Source organism: Lithobates pipiens, unplaced genomic scaffold, assembly GCF_037356315.1.
Source record: "Lithobates pipiens isolate NorthernLeopardFrog02 unplaced genomic scaffold, aLitPip1_a1.2 Scaffold_16, whole genome shotgun sequence".
Lineage (NCBI taxonomy): Eukaryota > Metazoa > Chordata > Amphibia > Anura > Ranidae > Lithobates > Lithobates pipiens.
In genome coordinates, this window is record NW_027507748.1 from 623703630 (window position 1) to 623719550 (window position 15921).

At 40.5% G+C, this 15921-nt stretch overlaps 1 protein-coding gene across 10 annotated transcripts in view; it reads left to right on the forward strand.

Moving 5' to 3' along the window:
* The window catches only part of FRY (FRY microtubule binding protein), a 590409-nt gene that overhangs the window by 564624 nt on the left and 9864 nt on the right, over positions 1-15921 (forward strand). For 7 of the 10 annotated variants that reach the window (XM_077484108.1, XM_077484099.1, XM_077484101.1 and 4 more), the window contains 4 exons: positions 763-912; positions 4279-4377; positions 5444-5527; positions 14348-14365. In XM_077484108.1, the coding sequence (XP_077340234.1) occupies positions 763-912; positions 4279-4377; positions 5444-5527; positions 14348-14365 (351 nt within the window). The remainder of the gene's footprint in view (positions 1-762; positions 913-4278; positions 4378-5443; positions 5528-14347; positions 14366-15921) is intronic. The other 3 variants (XM_077484100.1, XM_077484102.1, XM_077484107.1) reach the window with 1 other exon arrangement.

Sequence of the window (15921 nt, forward strand, 5' to 3'; positions counted from 1 at the left end):
CAAAAAATTAGGTATAAAAAAAAGGGGGGGGGGGGGGACTTCTATGTACCAGATGCACTGTGAGACATCAACTAGTGAATAAAGAACAAATGTCAGTCATGGGCTCAGCAGGACTTGTACTTCCGTGGAGATTCCAAGTACATACAGTATATTACAGATAAATATGGGCTTCTAGCATATGAAATTGATTTTAAAGGTTAATTTTTTTTTTTAATATTAAACATATCATATTTACCTGCTCTGTGCATTGGTTTTGCACAGAGCAGACCCAATCGTCCTCTTCTGGAGTCCTCCAATAGCACCTCTGGCTCCTCCTCATTTCCATGTGCCCCATAGCAAGGCACTAACTATGGGGTCACTGTTGAGCTGGGCTATGAATGTCTATTGACACACACAGCTCAGCCCTGCCCTGCCCCTCCTGCCTTCCCAAAAGATTTAATTGACAGCAGCATGGCTCTCGCTGCTGCCTCCATGTCCAGCAAGAAACATGAGAGTAGAGTTGCTGCTCTTGGGCACAGAGGTGAATTGAGAGTCAGAGTGGTATTCAGAGGGTGGTATTTTTTTTTTTAACCATAATGCAGAGAATGTCTTCAGGTAAAAATCATTTGCCTTTACAACCACTTTAAATAGAACAGTATTGCAAAGTGTGGTACAGATTTTTTATATTTATTACAGTTTTTCCTATAAGAGTTTATTTGTGCCCATTGTTGCTCTAGCCCTTACTATTGTCCTAGTCTAACTGGACCTTATTGTACTTTATAGAGTATTCAGAAGAGGTTCTGCTTCCTGACATGCGATGCAGCTTGTTACCTGGGAGACAGTCTGCGTGGCATTGGGTCAAAGTTTGTGAGCACATCGCAGCTACTGACACTGTGCTCAGAATGCCCAACACTCTTCGTAGATGCAGAAACGGTGAGTATGGTCATCCTGACAACAGTCAGAAATTTGGGAACCAAGAGAAATTCCCATGATGCCAGACATTATTTTATGGACAACTGCCTAAAAGCACAAAGACAGCTGATCGTTTCCACAGATGCATCACTTTTTTTTTTTTCATGGCCTGTGTCTAAACTTCTGGAAATTTGTCAACCTATGTTACCCGATTAGAGAAGAAGCACTATCTGGTCTATAATACATGTTAGCTGCAATCTGTATTTCACAGAAAACCAGAAAATATAGTTAAGTTTATAGCTTTATGCAGTTTGCCAAATCGGAAGTCCTTCCCTATTTGTATGCTGTACTTTAATAATAACTAGCTTATACAATGTATATTAGAAAATCTGGATACAGATGTGTGGTATACAGATTTATACCCTGGTCTATATCATATGTCTTGCTAAATCTGTGTTTAGAGTAGACAAACTAGTTTAGTATCAAACAAAATACTACAACAAGGTAGATATAGAGCAATCATTGAAGTCCATTCACTAAAAACAAAACAAAAAAACACGTTCATTATTTATCTCAGGCAGTCGATATTTTAGGAATGTACAAAGTAACAATCAGGGCAACTCTGCACTGGCAACTGTCAGTTATGCCCTTAGCTCAGGAATGTAAATCATTTATAACATTGCACTAGAGTGAGACCACAATTAAATCACGCTACAATGTTTTCATAGTTGCACAATGTTTTCATAGTTTATTCATAGAAAATCTTCTTCTGGTGCAGTGTTAGCCTGTGAAAAAAAATGCAATAAAATAACTATAAATTGTATTGCTAAATATTGCAAAACATAAATATTTAATGTATTCATTAAAGGCGGAGTTCCCCCTGCCCCTTTAAAAATCAAAAGTCAGCAGCTACACATACTGTAGCTGCTGAATTTTAACATTAGGACACTTGCCTGTCCTGGAGTCCAGCGAAGTCGGCACCGAAGCTGATTTCCATCGGCTGGTTGGGTGCTGCCACTGCCATTGCGGGTGAGGGAACCCGGCAGTGTAGCCTTTCGGTTTCACGGCTAGGTCCCTAATGATGCGCATGCGTGCTGCAGACCAGTCTCCTGGAAGTGGGAACGGGGTACTTGTACAAAAAAAAAATAGGTACACCCCCCCCCCCCCCCCCCCCCCAAAGGTGCCAAATGTAGCACTGGAAGGGGGGGAGGAATCGGATAAGCGAAAGTTCCACTTTTAGGTGAAACTTCGCTTTAAGCAACGCATGTTTTTTACTGAACTGATTCTTTCTGAGATAAATACCACTTTCATTATTTTAAGACAAAGGGCTCAATTCACTAAGCAAATTCATTTACCGCTTTAGGATCAGCAGTAGAATTGCACAAAGCGTTTTTCATATTTTTTTAATTTTTTTTTGCATTTCACTAAAAAAGGCTACTTTTGCTTGGGTTATTTTTAAGTGATGCAGTATTTTGGTAGTGAAAACTTACGGTATCTGTCCCTTGTGATGTCATCAACCAGGGCATGCTGGGTCAATGATGTCACAAGGGGTGGCCCTTGGTTTATTTATTGGGGGAGGGTGGTCCGTGTAGCTGTCAGTCTTACGGAAGCATTTTCTTCTTTTCTTTTGTTTTTCCTTCTTGCGAGTCGGCGGCTGACATTTATCATGATTGACGCTGGATTTACTTAGAGGGATATTTATTTGGTGGGACTTTTTTAATAAAGGTCTTGTCAAAAACTGACTTTTTTTTTCTTTTGTTACTTTGCCCATTTTTTCAGTGAATGAGTTGGGGGGGGGGGGGGTACTATGTCCTCCCCTACTCATTCATGAGTATTCACAAGATAAAGGGGGCTTCCAGATTCCGATAAGTCACCATCTCCTCCCACAACCACCGGGCCAGGGTTGTGGGGAAGAGGCTCTTGTCCTCATCAACATGGAGACAAGGTGCTTTGGAGGGGGAGGGGGGAGTCCTTTTCCTCTAAAGCACCCGCCTATGTTGAGGGCATCAGGGAGGGGGGGCTGCTCACTGTTGCGGCTCTTTTGTTTACATAATGCTGTCAGCAGAAAATCCTGCTGACAGCAGATGAGTTGTTGTTAAAATGCGGCGGGTGTGGGCTCCTTAACGACCAGCTATTTCCTGTTTTTTAAGGACCCTGGAGGATGCCGGCCAGCTGAAATTAACTATATTCTTTAACTATTGCATGCTTGGACCATTACCTTTTTAACACATGCATTTATTTATTTCCTTAGTGAATTGACTTTAAGGCTCTTTTATGCAGTATTTACCAAGCGCTTTTGCTTTTTGAGGTAAATACCACAAAAAGGGATTGTGCATTAATAGTTTCAGCGTATGCAACATTTGGGAGAAACGTGTCACATGACATGCTTTAGTATATTGAGCCCAAAAATTCATGTAGTATTTAACTCTTAGTAAATTAACCCCACACTTACCTGGTATGTGTTGTCCGCCAGAGGTTTAGCCCCATCTCCAGCCAAAATACATTTAGTTTTGTAGAGCAGAAGGAAGGGTTAGAGCGTCTGTTGACTTTGCTTTCCTGTTGGGGAGATTCCTTCTCCCTTCTTATCAAGATGTGATGGGAACACCGCCAGAAACAATAGCTTATTATTATGAAACATTGATTCTTATTATGGTGGGAATGGGTTTGACAATGTTTTTATGGCTGGCTGTGCCTCATTGCCCTGGCCATACCTGGAATCTCCTGGATGGGCATCAGGCCTCGAATCTGGGAAGCAGTTCACCATCAAGCGGTCCTCCCAAGAATGTGACTTTTGATGTTCTTTAGGCTGACTTTGGCTGTAATCCAGCTGTGGTCAAAGTTAGTGTATTCTCTCTTCAACTTACATTATGGGCAGATTATTGCCAATTTACTGAGTTAGAAGTGGTATAGAACCCCAGACTGGCCACGAGGCAAAATATAGCACCTGAAATTGTAAACATTCCACATGCTATGTGTCCTGGTCATACAGATTAATTCTATTATAACGGTACTCATTCTTTAGTAACAAGCTCAGATTCTCAGGGATCACAAATCTTTATCGCGGAACAATCCCTTTTTATTTTTATACTTTGTGATTGCTGGGAAATGTTTTTTTTATTTTTTTCCACAAAATATAGAGTAAAATTAAAAGTGAGCGATTAGTCAGTAAAGCATGTATTACGTAAATGTGTACAAATAACACTTGTTAAAACACATCATTTAGTATGGGAATGCTTGTCTCGTGTCTGGCTGATAGATGCTTTCTGGTTTTCAATATGTTATGGAATGTAATATTTACCAGGTTGACATGTTGGATGGGGCAGCTAGTAAACACAGTCTGTTGGGGTGTTTGAATGCACAACTAGTAAGGATTTGTTTTCCTTTCAGCTGTTATCCTGTGGGCTTTTAGAAAAGCTAAAGTTCAGTGTGCTGGAACTACAAGAATACCTGGACACATACAATAACAGAAAGGAAGCCACAGTCTCTGTAAGTATCTAAGTTTAGTTGACGTGTATCTAAAGAACAAAAAGATTGTATATTGTAGTCCATAAATGTGATAGCATTTTTTTTTCCTTTTTATTTTTATTTTTTATGGCTTTTTTCTTTATGTTGACCTGGTGATCCTGCTAATAACAAGCTTCCTGCCCTATGACAGCACTCACTGTACTGTACTATGGAGAAACAGCATTGTTGCCCTCTGCCATTGGGGCTACAGAACACCTACTTTTCTCCTCCTCTCCATAACATGAGGATGAACTGGTTAGGGCTGATAACATTGGGATAACAATGCAGAAAACACAGGACAGCACTGGATTTCTTGGCAGGATCACGTTCACTTACCCCCAATGATTAGTTGCAATAACTGTCTTGTAGAGGGCCTACCTAAGAATTTGCAAATAATTAATTTTAGGAAGACACTATTTGCATAGGGGGTCTCAGAGAAGATTTAGAGAACCAAGGCCGTGTTGTTGGGGCTGTAAAATGAAAGGTATGAATTGAAACTTGATAGTGCTTCTATTCACTAGGTATCCCAGGACGGTATAGCATTTCTCAACACAAGTTTTTATTTAGCCATTAATATAATTCATGCATATGACAACTCCATAAAGCATTTACTTATGATATGTCCCTTAGATGTTCAAAGATATTAAAATACTGCTGGGATTAAGCAGTAATAACTGTATCTGTAGGCAATTAATAGTGCAGCTCATGCTCGGTTAATTTTCACAAGAGTGTCGTTTGTACTGAATTTGCTCCTTTGCTCCTACAACATTAGTGCAGCATGGCAGGTGTAAGAGGACGACATGGATATGTATGCATATGCAGTACACCCTTGCAAGTTTTATGTGCTAACGGAGGAGTGAAAAGAGATCAATGGTTCTGTGTTGTTGGTCATTTTAGTGTATAATGATAGTGGCAAAATATTGGATCAGTTTATGTATGGACACCTCCAGACCTCAGCAGTTTTTCTAGTAAAAATGCAATGTTTGTCTTGTCTGTGTATTTGTTGGAGCACCTATAATTTTATTAAAAAAAATGTTTTGTTTATTAGTGGCTAAAAAACTGTAAATCAACATTTGCGGGGGGCTCAAAAGATGGAGTCATCACATGTCAGCCTGGAGACTCAGAAGAGAAGGTAAGAAAGCATACTTCAATCTTTATAGTAAACTGTAAAGCAGATCATTAAGCATTCCATCCCACTCATCACAGCTCATTTAATGTATTCAATGTAAGAATACCAATGTATACCAATACCAATGTATCTGCAAGCCACAGCATTGTACAGCTTAAATATCTACATTTTCCAGGTGTTAGCCTAAGGTTTGGCAAGTTTAATGATGATGATAAATGATTGCAGACAATTAAATGAGAATTCCAAAACTTTATGTATGAGACTCCTGAATAAAAACCTAAAGGTACCTGATTTTTAGCATGTTTGCGTGTATCACCAGTTACTTCAGGGGTAACTGAACTTTAATTGTCCCTATACAAATTGTAAACCAGAACCCTTTGACAACCCTACAATTTACAAATGTCCCAACTAATGTAAGAAACCTGTGAGCAAGAAAATCTTTTATAAACACATGATAATGCATTTATCGATGCAGTAAAAGAGATAGGAGACCATGTTTGTAAATTAGAAAAATAAATATGGGGGAACACAAAGTGGCGCTATTGCTGCACACAATTCAAAAATAATTATCCCCAGTTCAGAGATAACAAAACTGGGTAATTAGGACCAACTCTAATTTGGTATACTGAGACAATCAGTATATTTGCTGCTGCTACCAACACCCCACCCCCCAACCTTGTTACTGGTTGTTAAAGTGTTAGGGCCGGTTCACACTGCGGGCGATGCGAGGCGACACGACTTGCCTCGCCGCGATCTGACAAGTCGCCCCCGTTCTGTACAATGGAACCGTTCTGAGAGGAGCGACTCGAGTCGCTCCGACTCAGAAAAAAGGTTCCTGTACTACTTTTGGGCGACCTCGGGGCGACTTGCATTGACTTCTATACAGAAGTCATTTGCAAGTCGCCGCTGAGGTCGCGGCAGGTCGCGGCGAGGCAAGTCGGTGTCGCCTCGCATTGCCCGCAGTGTGAACCGGCCCTTACTAAACTCAATTTTTTTAAAATAACAAACATATTATACTTACCTGCTCTATGAAGTGGAATTGCTCAAAGCGGCCCCGATCCTCCTCTTCTGGGGCCCCCGGCAATCCCCTCCTCTTCTTCTGCAGGACTACCATAGCCAGCCACTGGCTATGGGGAGAGGTAGTCCCCACACTCCCAAGCTGTGTGTCCATGGAACCGCACTCCATTGACTTACACAGCGGGACTTGGGCCCACCCCCTACTACCTCTGACAGCAGCAAGAGCCAGTGGCTCCTGCTGCTGCTTGAATGCTGTGTAAAGAGGAAGTAAGGGGAGATGAGATGCAGTCCTCCACAGTGCTGATCTCTTCTCCCCTCTCTTCCCCTTCGCACAGGGAAGTGGGGGCACAGGGACACTGAAAACATTGTTTTCCTTAATGCAAGCAATGCATTAAGCTAAAAAAACGTTTTTAGGTTTAGTAACACTTTAAGGGTGCCGTCAGCTTCACAGCCGACAGCCGACTAGCAACCAGTGGCGCTGAAAATGGAAGGAGACTGATGGGAAAACAGTTGACTAGTTCCCCATCAGGTCCACATCCTGATGGACAGCAGGCAGTAGGTGGATTTATGGCCTTATGGGCTCTCCAAGCTCAGTGCACCTCCACATGTGTTGGTTGTCCCAGTTTTGTGTACATGACTCTGTCATCCATGCCAACATTTGTTGTGTGGAGACTTTTAAAGAGTACCGAAGACACTTCCTATACATTCTCTTGATAGTTTCTTCCAGGGCTCTGGGCCTGTTTGCAGTTGCTACTTTAGCTATTTAGTGGCTACTCTGTTGAGTAACTTGTCAGAGTTCCACATGTGAAGAAAGCATCAAACTAACCAAGGTGGCCAGCAGGACTGCCAACCTGGAAATTAGCCCTAGAAATACAGTGGATATAATAAGTCTACACAACCCTGTTAAAATGTAATTGCCCTGTTTTTATTTGATTTATAAACTGTACAATTCACTTAAAAAAAAAAAAAAAATCTTTTAAGTGGAGGGAAGTAGAAAAAATATGGCTGCATGAGTGTGCACAACCTTACATTAATACTTTGTTGAAGCACCTTTTGGTTTTATTACAGCACTCTGTCTTTTGGGTAAGAGTTAAATTGTGAGGGCATCTCCTGTGCACAGCCCTCTTCAGATCACCCCACAGATTTTCAATTGGATTCAGATCTGGGCTCTAGCTGGGCCATTCCAAAATTTTAATCTTTTTCTGCTGAAGGTTTTGTGCTAATATTGACTGGTATTTGGAACGATTCATAATTCCCTGTACCTTGACTAAGGCCCCTGTTCCAGCTGAAGAAAAACAGCCCCAGAGCATGATGCTGCCACCACCACCATGCTTCACTGTGGTTATGGTGTTCTTTTGGTGATGTGCAGTGTTGTTTTTGCACCAAACGTATCTTTTGGAGTTATGGCCAAAAAGTTCAACCTTGGTTTCATCAGACCAGAACACATTTTCACACTTGCTTGTGGGAGACTTCAGATGTGTTTTTGCAATATTTAGCTGGCCTTAGGTGTTTTTCTTGGTAAGAAAGTGCTTCCGTCTTGGCACTTTTGAGGGACGTGCAGTTCTTGGTAATGTCACTATTGTGCCTTATTTTCTCCACTTGCTGATTGTCTTCACTGTGTTCCATGGTATATCTAATACCTTGGAAATTCTTTTGTACCCTTCTCCTGACTGATACCTTTTTAACAATGAAATCCCCGTGATGCTTTGAAAGCACTCTGCGGACCATGGCTTTTGCTGTAGGATGCAACTAAGAAAATGTCAGGAAAGACCTACTAGAACAGCTGAAATTTATTTAGGGTTGATCAAAGGCACTTTAAATAATGGCAGGTGTGTACTAATGACAGCTATTTTAAACATGAGTTTGAATGTGATTGTTTAAGTCTGAACTCAGCTACATCCCCTGTTATAACAGGGTGTGCACACTTATGCAACCATATTATTTTATTTTATTTTTACTTCCCTCCAGCTAAAAGATTTCAGTTTGTTCAACTGAGTTGTACAGTTTATAGGTCACATTAAAGGTGGAAAAAGTTCTGAAATTATTTATCTTTGTCTCATTTTTCACATCGCAGAAACCTGACATTTTAACTGGGGTGTGTAGACTTTTTATATCCACTATAAATAACTCACCTTATGATATTCACCACACCGTAAACTATACCCCCACATTACTCTATAGAAACATAGCTGGTGTTAGAGGAAGAAAGTGGCTGCAGAGCAGAGCCCCATAAGCTGATGCTTCCTGTACAGCTCCGGCTTTTGCTACAGCCAGAGTCTATGTTCAGTGAACCCACAGGATAGACACAGGTGCACTATGCTGCACCCGAGGTGTAAGTAAACAACAGCACATCAGTGTGAAAGCAGTTTAGGCCCTTTTCACATGATCGCCCCTACCCAATCGGACCCTCAATTCACCTCTACAGAGTGGCAGATGAAAACAGACTTTTGTCCATTTACGCCTGCCTGCCTCCAATCCGATCCTAAAAATCCAATTTAAAAAAATAGAAGATAATTCGTCCCCTTTCATCTGGGTGGATTGGATCAGAGGGCGTATAGAGTAGCCGTGACCTGTCATCCACGCACTCCGCTCATTGTGGCCCACAACTGGTTACCAAGTTGCTTAAGTGGCCCTCGCTCTTAAAAAGGTTGGGCACCCCTGCCATAGTCAATTCCAACTTGAATTTGACTTCCCTAAAGATCCAGACCTCCTTGGTCTTTGAGACACAAAACTCTTTCTCACTTTATATTCTTTGCAACTCTCTAGTATATTCAGCGCATCAACATTCTGTTCTGCAATATCCTTACATTTGGTTAAAATGATTGATCACTGTTACGGTTGTGGAATTCATGTAAATCTTTAGGCCATTCGGCCCATGTAATTTTTGTTTATCCATTTCTTTCTCTCTGAATATCTTTAATAAAAAATTATGGAAAAGAAAATTCATATCAGTTTAGGCTTTGTTGTAAACTTTGCATGCAGAGACACAGAGATAAAGTACGGTAACTTGCCATCAACACCTTGGCTTTATTCAGAGTGTTTCATCCAAAAACACAGTTGTAATATTAGGTTGAATTCTTAGTTAAAACTTCCATTCTTGAAACTTAAAATGTAGATACAGAATTAAGAGGGACCCTTACACAATCGGTAAGATTGTATAATGCTGCGTGGTTGCATAGCGTGGTAGCAATATGTCTTGTTTTCTTTAACTCATTTCATTCATTTGTACGTTAATGAAATCAGTTTTACCTGGTTCTGTTTATGCAAAAGTCAGGATGTGCTTGACACAAGTTGCATCAGGTTCCGCCAAGATTGTACGTATGTCATACCTTTCAGTAATCATAGCATGGCAATAGCGGCCCTTGCTTGCAACCATCATAACATTCATACCTCCTGCTTAAATAATCACATTTATTTTTTCAATAAATACATTCATTTCATGTAGCTAAGATTAAGCCAACACAGGTGACTCAGATATTTCCTCAGGTTACATTTTTATGAACTGGCAAAGGTGTATATACACTTAATATTATCATATAGTGGCCAAATAATATTCTGAGTCACTGCTGCTTGTGCTTAATTTAATGTTCCCATGGCAAATTGTAACCATCTCTGTACTCATTTTGCTGTAAAGTGAGCTCCTGTCTTAACACCAGCAGCAAATCCATCCACAGAAAACAGAGAACATAATGGGCGACGCCAATAAAATATGTGGCTTAGTGTTGTAGCAATAGCCATTGTAGCTAATGTGATTGCATCAGGACAGGGATTTCTAATAGGACCCTGAAACTCAACCTAAAACATATTTGTTCTTTTTAGGAGGAGTAGGATGGGAGTTTATCCTCTTTTGTTTCTTTAATGTCAGTCAGAAGCCATCATTTTGTTTTCAGCAGAGTTGGCGTTGTTACCAGTTAATTCACCTTGCATTTCAGTACCAGACACAGAATTTGTTTGGGGTTCAGCTTTAAGCTAAGCTTTCTAGAATTTGCCCTCCGTTATTAACAAAATGTCATATTTTGAGGATATTCACACAGATAATTAAACCATATTGCAGATTGGCCACTTAGACCTAAACACTGTCAAATGTTGGAGGTCACATTCTCCCCATACAAAAAAAAAAAGACCTGCTCTGTTGGAACAAGGGCTTTGATGGTGGGTGGATAGGTGAATATACCATACTGAGAGTTGATCTATTAGGAGGCACAATCTCTTTTAACCTAATGGGCAAAATGACAGTGTCTCTTTAAGACAATTATAGTGACCCTGAATGTGAGCTTTTTCTGTATAACCATTCATGATGCCATCTCATTCAGCTTCATGTTAAGTTTAATTCTCTAAAAATATATATATATGAGAAATAAGGGTTTTGAAAGGCCAGCTAGACATAGAGGAGGGGGTTGGTTTACTAAGAATTTGCCTGTGAGCCTGTATAGGCTGGATGCTGTAGGCAACACTGTCATTTCAGCTCACTTGCGTTATAGACTGGCCTCTTTAGAATTTGATTATATTGTTTCTGTTGAATGTCTGCTGGTAGATAAGCCATGGCCTCATATTGATATTGTCATCCTAACTTTCTACACTGTTGACTACTTGGTCATGCATTCAGACACCTAGGGTTCATTTATTAAAGGCAAAAAGATTGTTCATTTTGTAAGGAGGTTCACTTTGTAAGGACATTTTCCCCAGAGCTTAGTGAATGAGGCAAAGCATTTTTTGTCTTCATTCAGCTAATTGCACAAACAAAAATGTTTTTTTCTTTGCAACTTGATTGGGCATTTTTTTACCAAGTGAAATTTCGCAGCATGTAATAAGTTCTGGGGAAAATCCTCTTGCAGTGTAAACAGCCTTTTTGCCTTTAGTAATTCAACTCCATGGTTTCTTATGATAAACCCACTTTGCATACATGATACCTAAGGAGGACTCCCAAGACATACCCCTTGTATTGAAGACAGCAGAGGGCCCCCTCCTCATACTAATGACACCTCCTAAATGTTAACGGCTAAAACCCCTCTCCTCAGTGACTATTGACTCTTGAAAAAACCCTCAGATTGTAATAACGCAATAAATATTGCACACATTTTACAGTTGCACTGTAAAGCCTAGTGCACACGGGCCAAATATCAGGTTGAATCGGCCAGTTCAATTGAAAACATCTGACATTTGGTCCGTGTGTATGGCAGCCTGTCTGACACAAGGAGCATGACTGAAAAAGGTCTGCCATTCAATATTTGATCAGCGCTCTCAGCCCCCGTGGCTGAGAGTGCTGACTGGTGTGTTCTGGTGGGGGGTGGCATCCCCCTGTCAGAACACAATAGCTTAGCGGGGAGGATTGATGTACTAACATCGGATAGTTAGTACAGCAGCTCCTCCTGAGCTCTTCGGGGTTTTTTTTCCATTCAACCCAGCGAGTTGAGCCAAGGTTCACACCGTAGCGGGTTCTGAATGCCGCATTTGTGCGGGCACGGCAGTCCATTCATTTGACTGGGCTGCTATACCTGCGGGAAGTGCAGGGAAAAAGTCCTTGGCCCTTTTTTAAAAACACAACTATATAGAACTGCATGATGCTGTGGCACCGTGTGGTTTCACACACACTCAAAATGCTCTGTGTTTTCCAATCCAAAATAAAGCAGCGCAATTTTTTCCTGCGGGTTGGATATCATGTGCTATTACAACCCACATATGTGTGAACCTAACCGTTTTAACAAAATTATTATTTACAATATTCACTAGACTTTCAATCATAGCAAACAGGTAACCATATAATTCTAATACATTTACAAAAAACATTTTCCCGCTGTCTGTCTGTCAACATATATACAGATTTTTGTCAACCAGTAGAAAGTGAGTCCTTCATCCACATTTAGTTTGTATGATTTTATATGTATATTTTATTTGAATAGCAGATTCCTTGTTTTGCTTGAAAGATTAGCCCTAAATTGCTACAGCCCAGCACTATGATTTAATAATGTGCATCATGTTCCATTTCCTTTGAGACTCTGAAAAATATAGAGCAATGAAATGAAAGCAGGAGGGGAAAACCTGATCATATGAGCTATCAGTATTGTGACTAGCTGTTCCTGCAATCACCCAGTTCTCTTTGTAAACTTAGAACAATTCTCTGGGACACACTGGGCAGCTGCTGATCAAAAGTTTTCCAACTTCTTCAGAATACGATTGGTCACTGCTGTACTTCGATCCATCTATGCCTAGCGTAAAGGCATAGTTCACCTTTTCCAAAAAAAAACTACCTATGCAGGATGTGGGGGTGTAAGAGCTCGCTCCTGTGATTGTGGGGGTGAGCAGTAATGGCTGGGACTTTCCTAGCAACAAGTCAGGATGGGATGATGCCAGCTCTGGGAGTTTTTTTTTTCAACCAGGCTTCAGGAGGTACATGAATGGCCTTCACACTTTGGTCAAAGCTGCAGAGTTTTTTTCTATCCCTGTAGAGGAAGTTTTTTGGCAAAGGGGAACTAACCCTTTAAGCCTTTCTCTGTGTCTGCCTTCAAGAAAAGAAAGTGATAGAACTTTCCCAATAGGAAAAGGCAATAAAAACTCTAAGGTTGGTCATAGATGCTTCAAATCAGATCAGAGATTCTAACCATGTATGGGCAGGCTCGATCAACTTGGTTACAACCAGCCTGCTGGTTTTTACATATGATTATAGAGGCGGGTATAGCCGTTAGCAACAATCACAGTCTTCTCCCAGAAAGGACAACTTCCCATGCCCCCCATGCTGGGAGAATACAATGTGTTGATGGGGGCATTGAGGGAATTTATTTCCTGCAACCCGTGGTTACAGGAAAGAAATTTGCTTCATAAATGGCTAGCCTTACTCTTCCATGTCTTTTTTAAAACAAAATAAAAGGTTTGGGGTGGAGTTATCGGTTATTAATTTTGTCAGGAACAGACCCATTGCTCTACTTGAAAGAAAAAAAATCCAGGATAAGATCTGGGAATGTTGTCTGGTATAATATATTAGTGTGGGTTGTACTGCAGCTGTTTTAACCAGTCCTGTTCACTGGAGAACAGTGTTGCTCCAGCCTGAACTTAGCTTTAATAATAAGTGATATTGGACACTTGCCAGTAGACCAAGCAAGAGATAAAATACATAGTCTATTCCATGAACAATAGTGATGAAAATGTCACTGTGTGTTATTAGACAGCTGTCTATGTTGGGGCTCTCTCAAGTGAAACTTTGAAGCAAAGAACAATTAAAATGTGTTACTTCTAGCAATCAGCTACTTGATTTCACTTTCAACCTACGTGTGAAAAATGAGATTTGGAATCTGATTGCTATTGGACACATCCTTCCTATACTTGCCTCCAATTTTTTAATGGTGAGGCCCATTCATTCTTTTTACTTAAAACCAGTAAAAGCCTTCCTCGTTGTGGCACTAGGCTTTGTTTATGGCAGTGCCTGAAAGTTGGACTGCCTGTGTTGCTATTATCAGACATGTTCATAGTGTTACTTTTCAAGCAACTGACTGCAAGGAAATTAAGGAGAAAGTTTTGAGGGACAACACAGTTCATGTTTCTGGCCCACTTGTCCACAAAGTCCACTGTTTTCATAAAATGTTTTATTTTTTTCCTCAGTAGTCTGGTGTTCCTGCCACTATTTTACTTGGCCTGTGTAGCCACCCTGCATGCTTTAGGTAAAACATCTTTTCAACCCCTCCGAAGGTTGAAAAATGGCCGCTAGCACTGCTTAGCGTGAAGATGTGACAGATCTGTGTTCTTTGTGTTGCATGCATTGACTTGACACTGTCCTCTCTTCTCCTGTTCTTTCACTCCATGCTCCCTGACTAGCAAATGGAATCTCTTGCAGTAAGTGTCCCTTCTTTACTATTTTGTCTTCCAACTGGAACTGTTCTCTCACATAGTTATTCAGATACTTGTATATGGTAATTGGTGCAGCAGAATTACTATCCCAGCAAACTGGAAGGTCTTTGTGGGGTTGGAATGAAACTATGTTCATTAGTGGAAAGAGGCTGCATGAACAAATCAAAGTTAGGCTGGGCATACATGGTTTGAATCTCCGCTGGGATTCAAACTGTTAATGGGCAGACAATGTACTAAGTTGATCGATCAATCAACTTGAGTAAAATACTGTCTGTGTTGATGGGGTAATTGTGTGACCATGGTCATGTAACCATGCAACCCCTGGTTGCAAGAAAGACATTTGCCTGCCTTAGTCAAAAGCATAATTGCAGATAGGCAGGGCAGGACTTCTTAGCAGGCACAGTAGGCCTATGCCTATAGACAGCAGAGTCAAAGTCAAGCTTTTCCAAATATAGTTTTCTCAACTCACACTTTTTTTTTCTCCCATTTTCTGTAGATCTACTATAAAATTGTCTTTGGTGAGCTTATTTAAACATTGTAACATTATTCTAAGCCAGGTTAAGATCAGTAAAACAAGACAAGTCCTTTCTAAAAGAGGTAATCCAAGCATGGGAGGGGCTGCTTTGGGTGACACAGGTTTGAAAGCTTGCCCTTCAGATAGGTGTATGTTTGTGGCATATTTATGGATCTACACATATTTGAAGGCTCTATGCCTACTGAAAAACAGACGTTTACACATCCTGTGAAATGCTACATTTCTGTTTTTCCTCCCTTGGTGCTTCTGAGCTGTGAAATTGTGCAGTGAGCCCCTATACCATCTTTTTTTTTTACCCAAGAGGAACCTTTGAAATAATTTTCAGGTCTTGGATAAACCCCTGAGATCAATAGAAAAAATGCCCTTTACGTTGATGATGTGGGAGGAATGCACTCTTTACAGTGGTGGTATGTCTAATGGGCAGTGAATGAGACGGTTCTAAACAAAGAATTCTGTGTTTACATTACACTTTAAAAGGAAAATATAGACCTTTTAAAGCTTCTTTTAAATATAAATGTGAGAGTGATTGGTTTATGTAAATAATCACTGTGTGATATTGTTTTAAAATGTGTAGCTTGTAATCTTGTTATATGGGTATCGTTAGCTGTTCATTACATATGGAGGCTTTGCTTTCTCTGGGCTGTCCTCCAATATGTCACTAATGTCAGAATCCACCACAGTGCCTGACTAATAGATTGTGCAGTGCTTTCTATTCCTCTCTCTACTCCACAGAGTAGGAAGGTTCAGACTCTGATCACAGACACTCATTATCAACCCCTAGGAGGTTAGAAGTGGCCTGATGATCACAAGCAGTCCTCAAGATGAGGGTCATTGCTTGTTATTATTGGGATATTTATGGTAACCTTACTGTTACTTTCTCACAGTTAAAGGCTATTAGCCTGGAGACTGTCTGCTCTATTTATCCAGTATTGCTGAGATTTAAAGAAGAACTAAAGGCAATTATTTTTTTTTCAATTGGATAGAGTAAAGCTGGCATAAATGCATT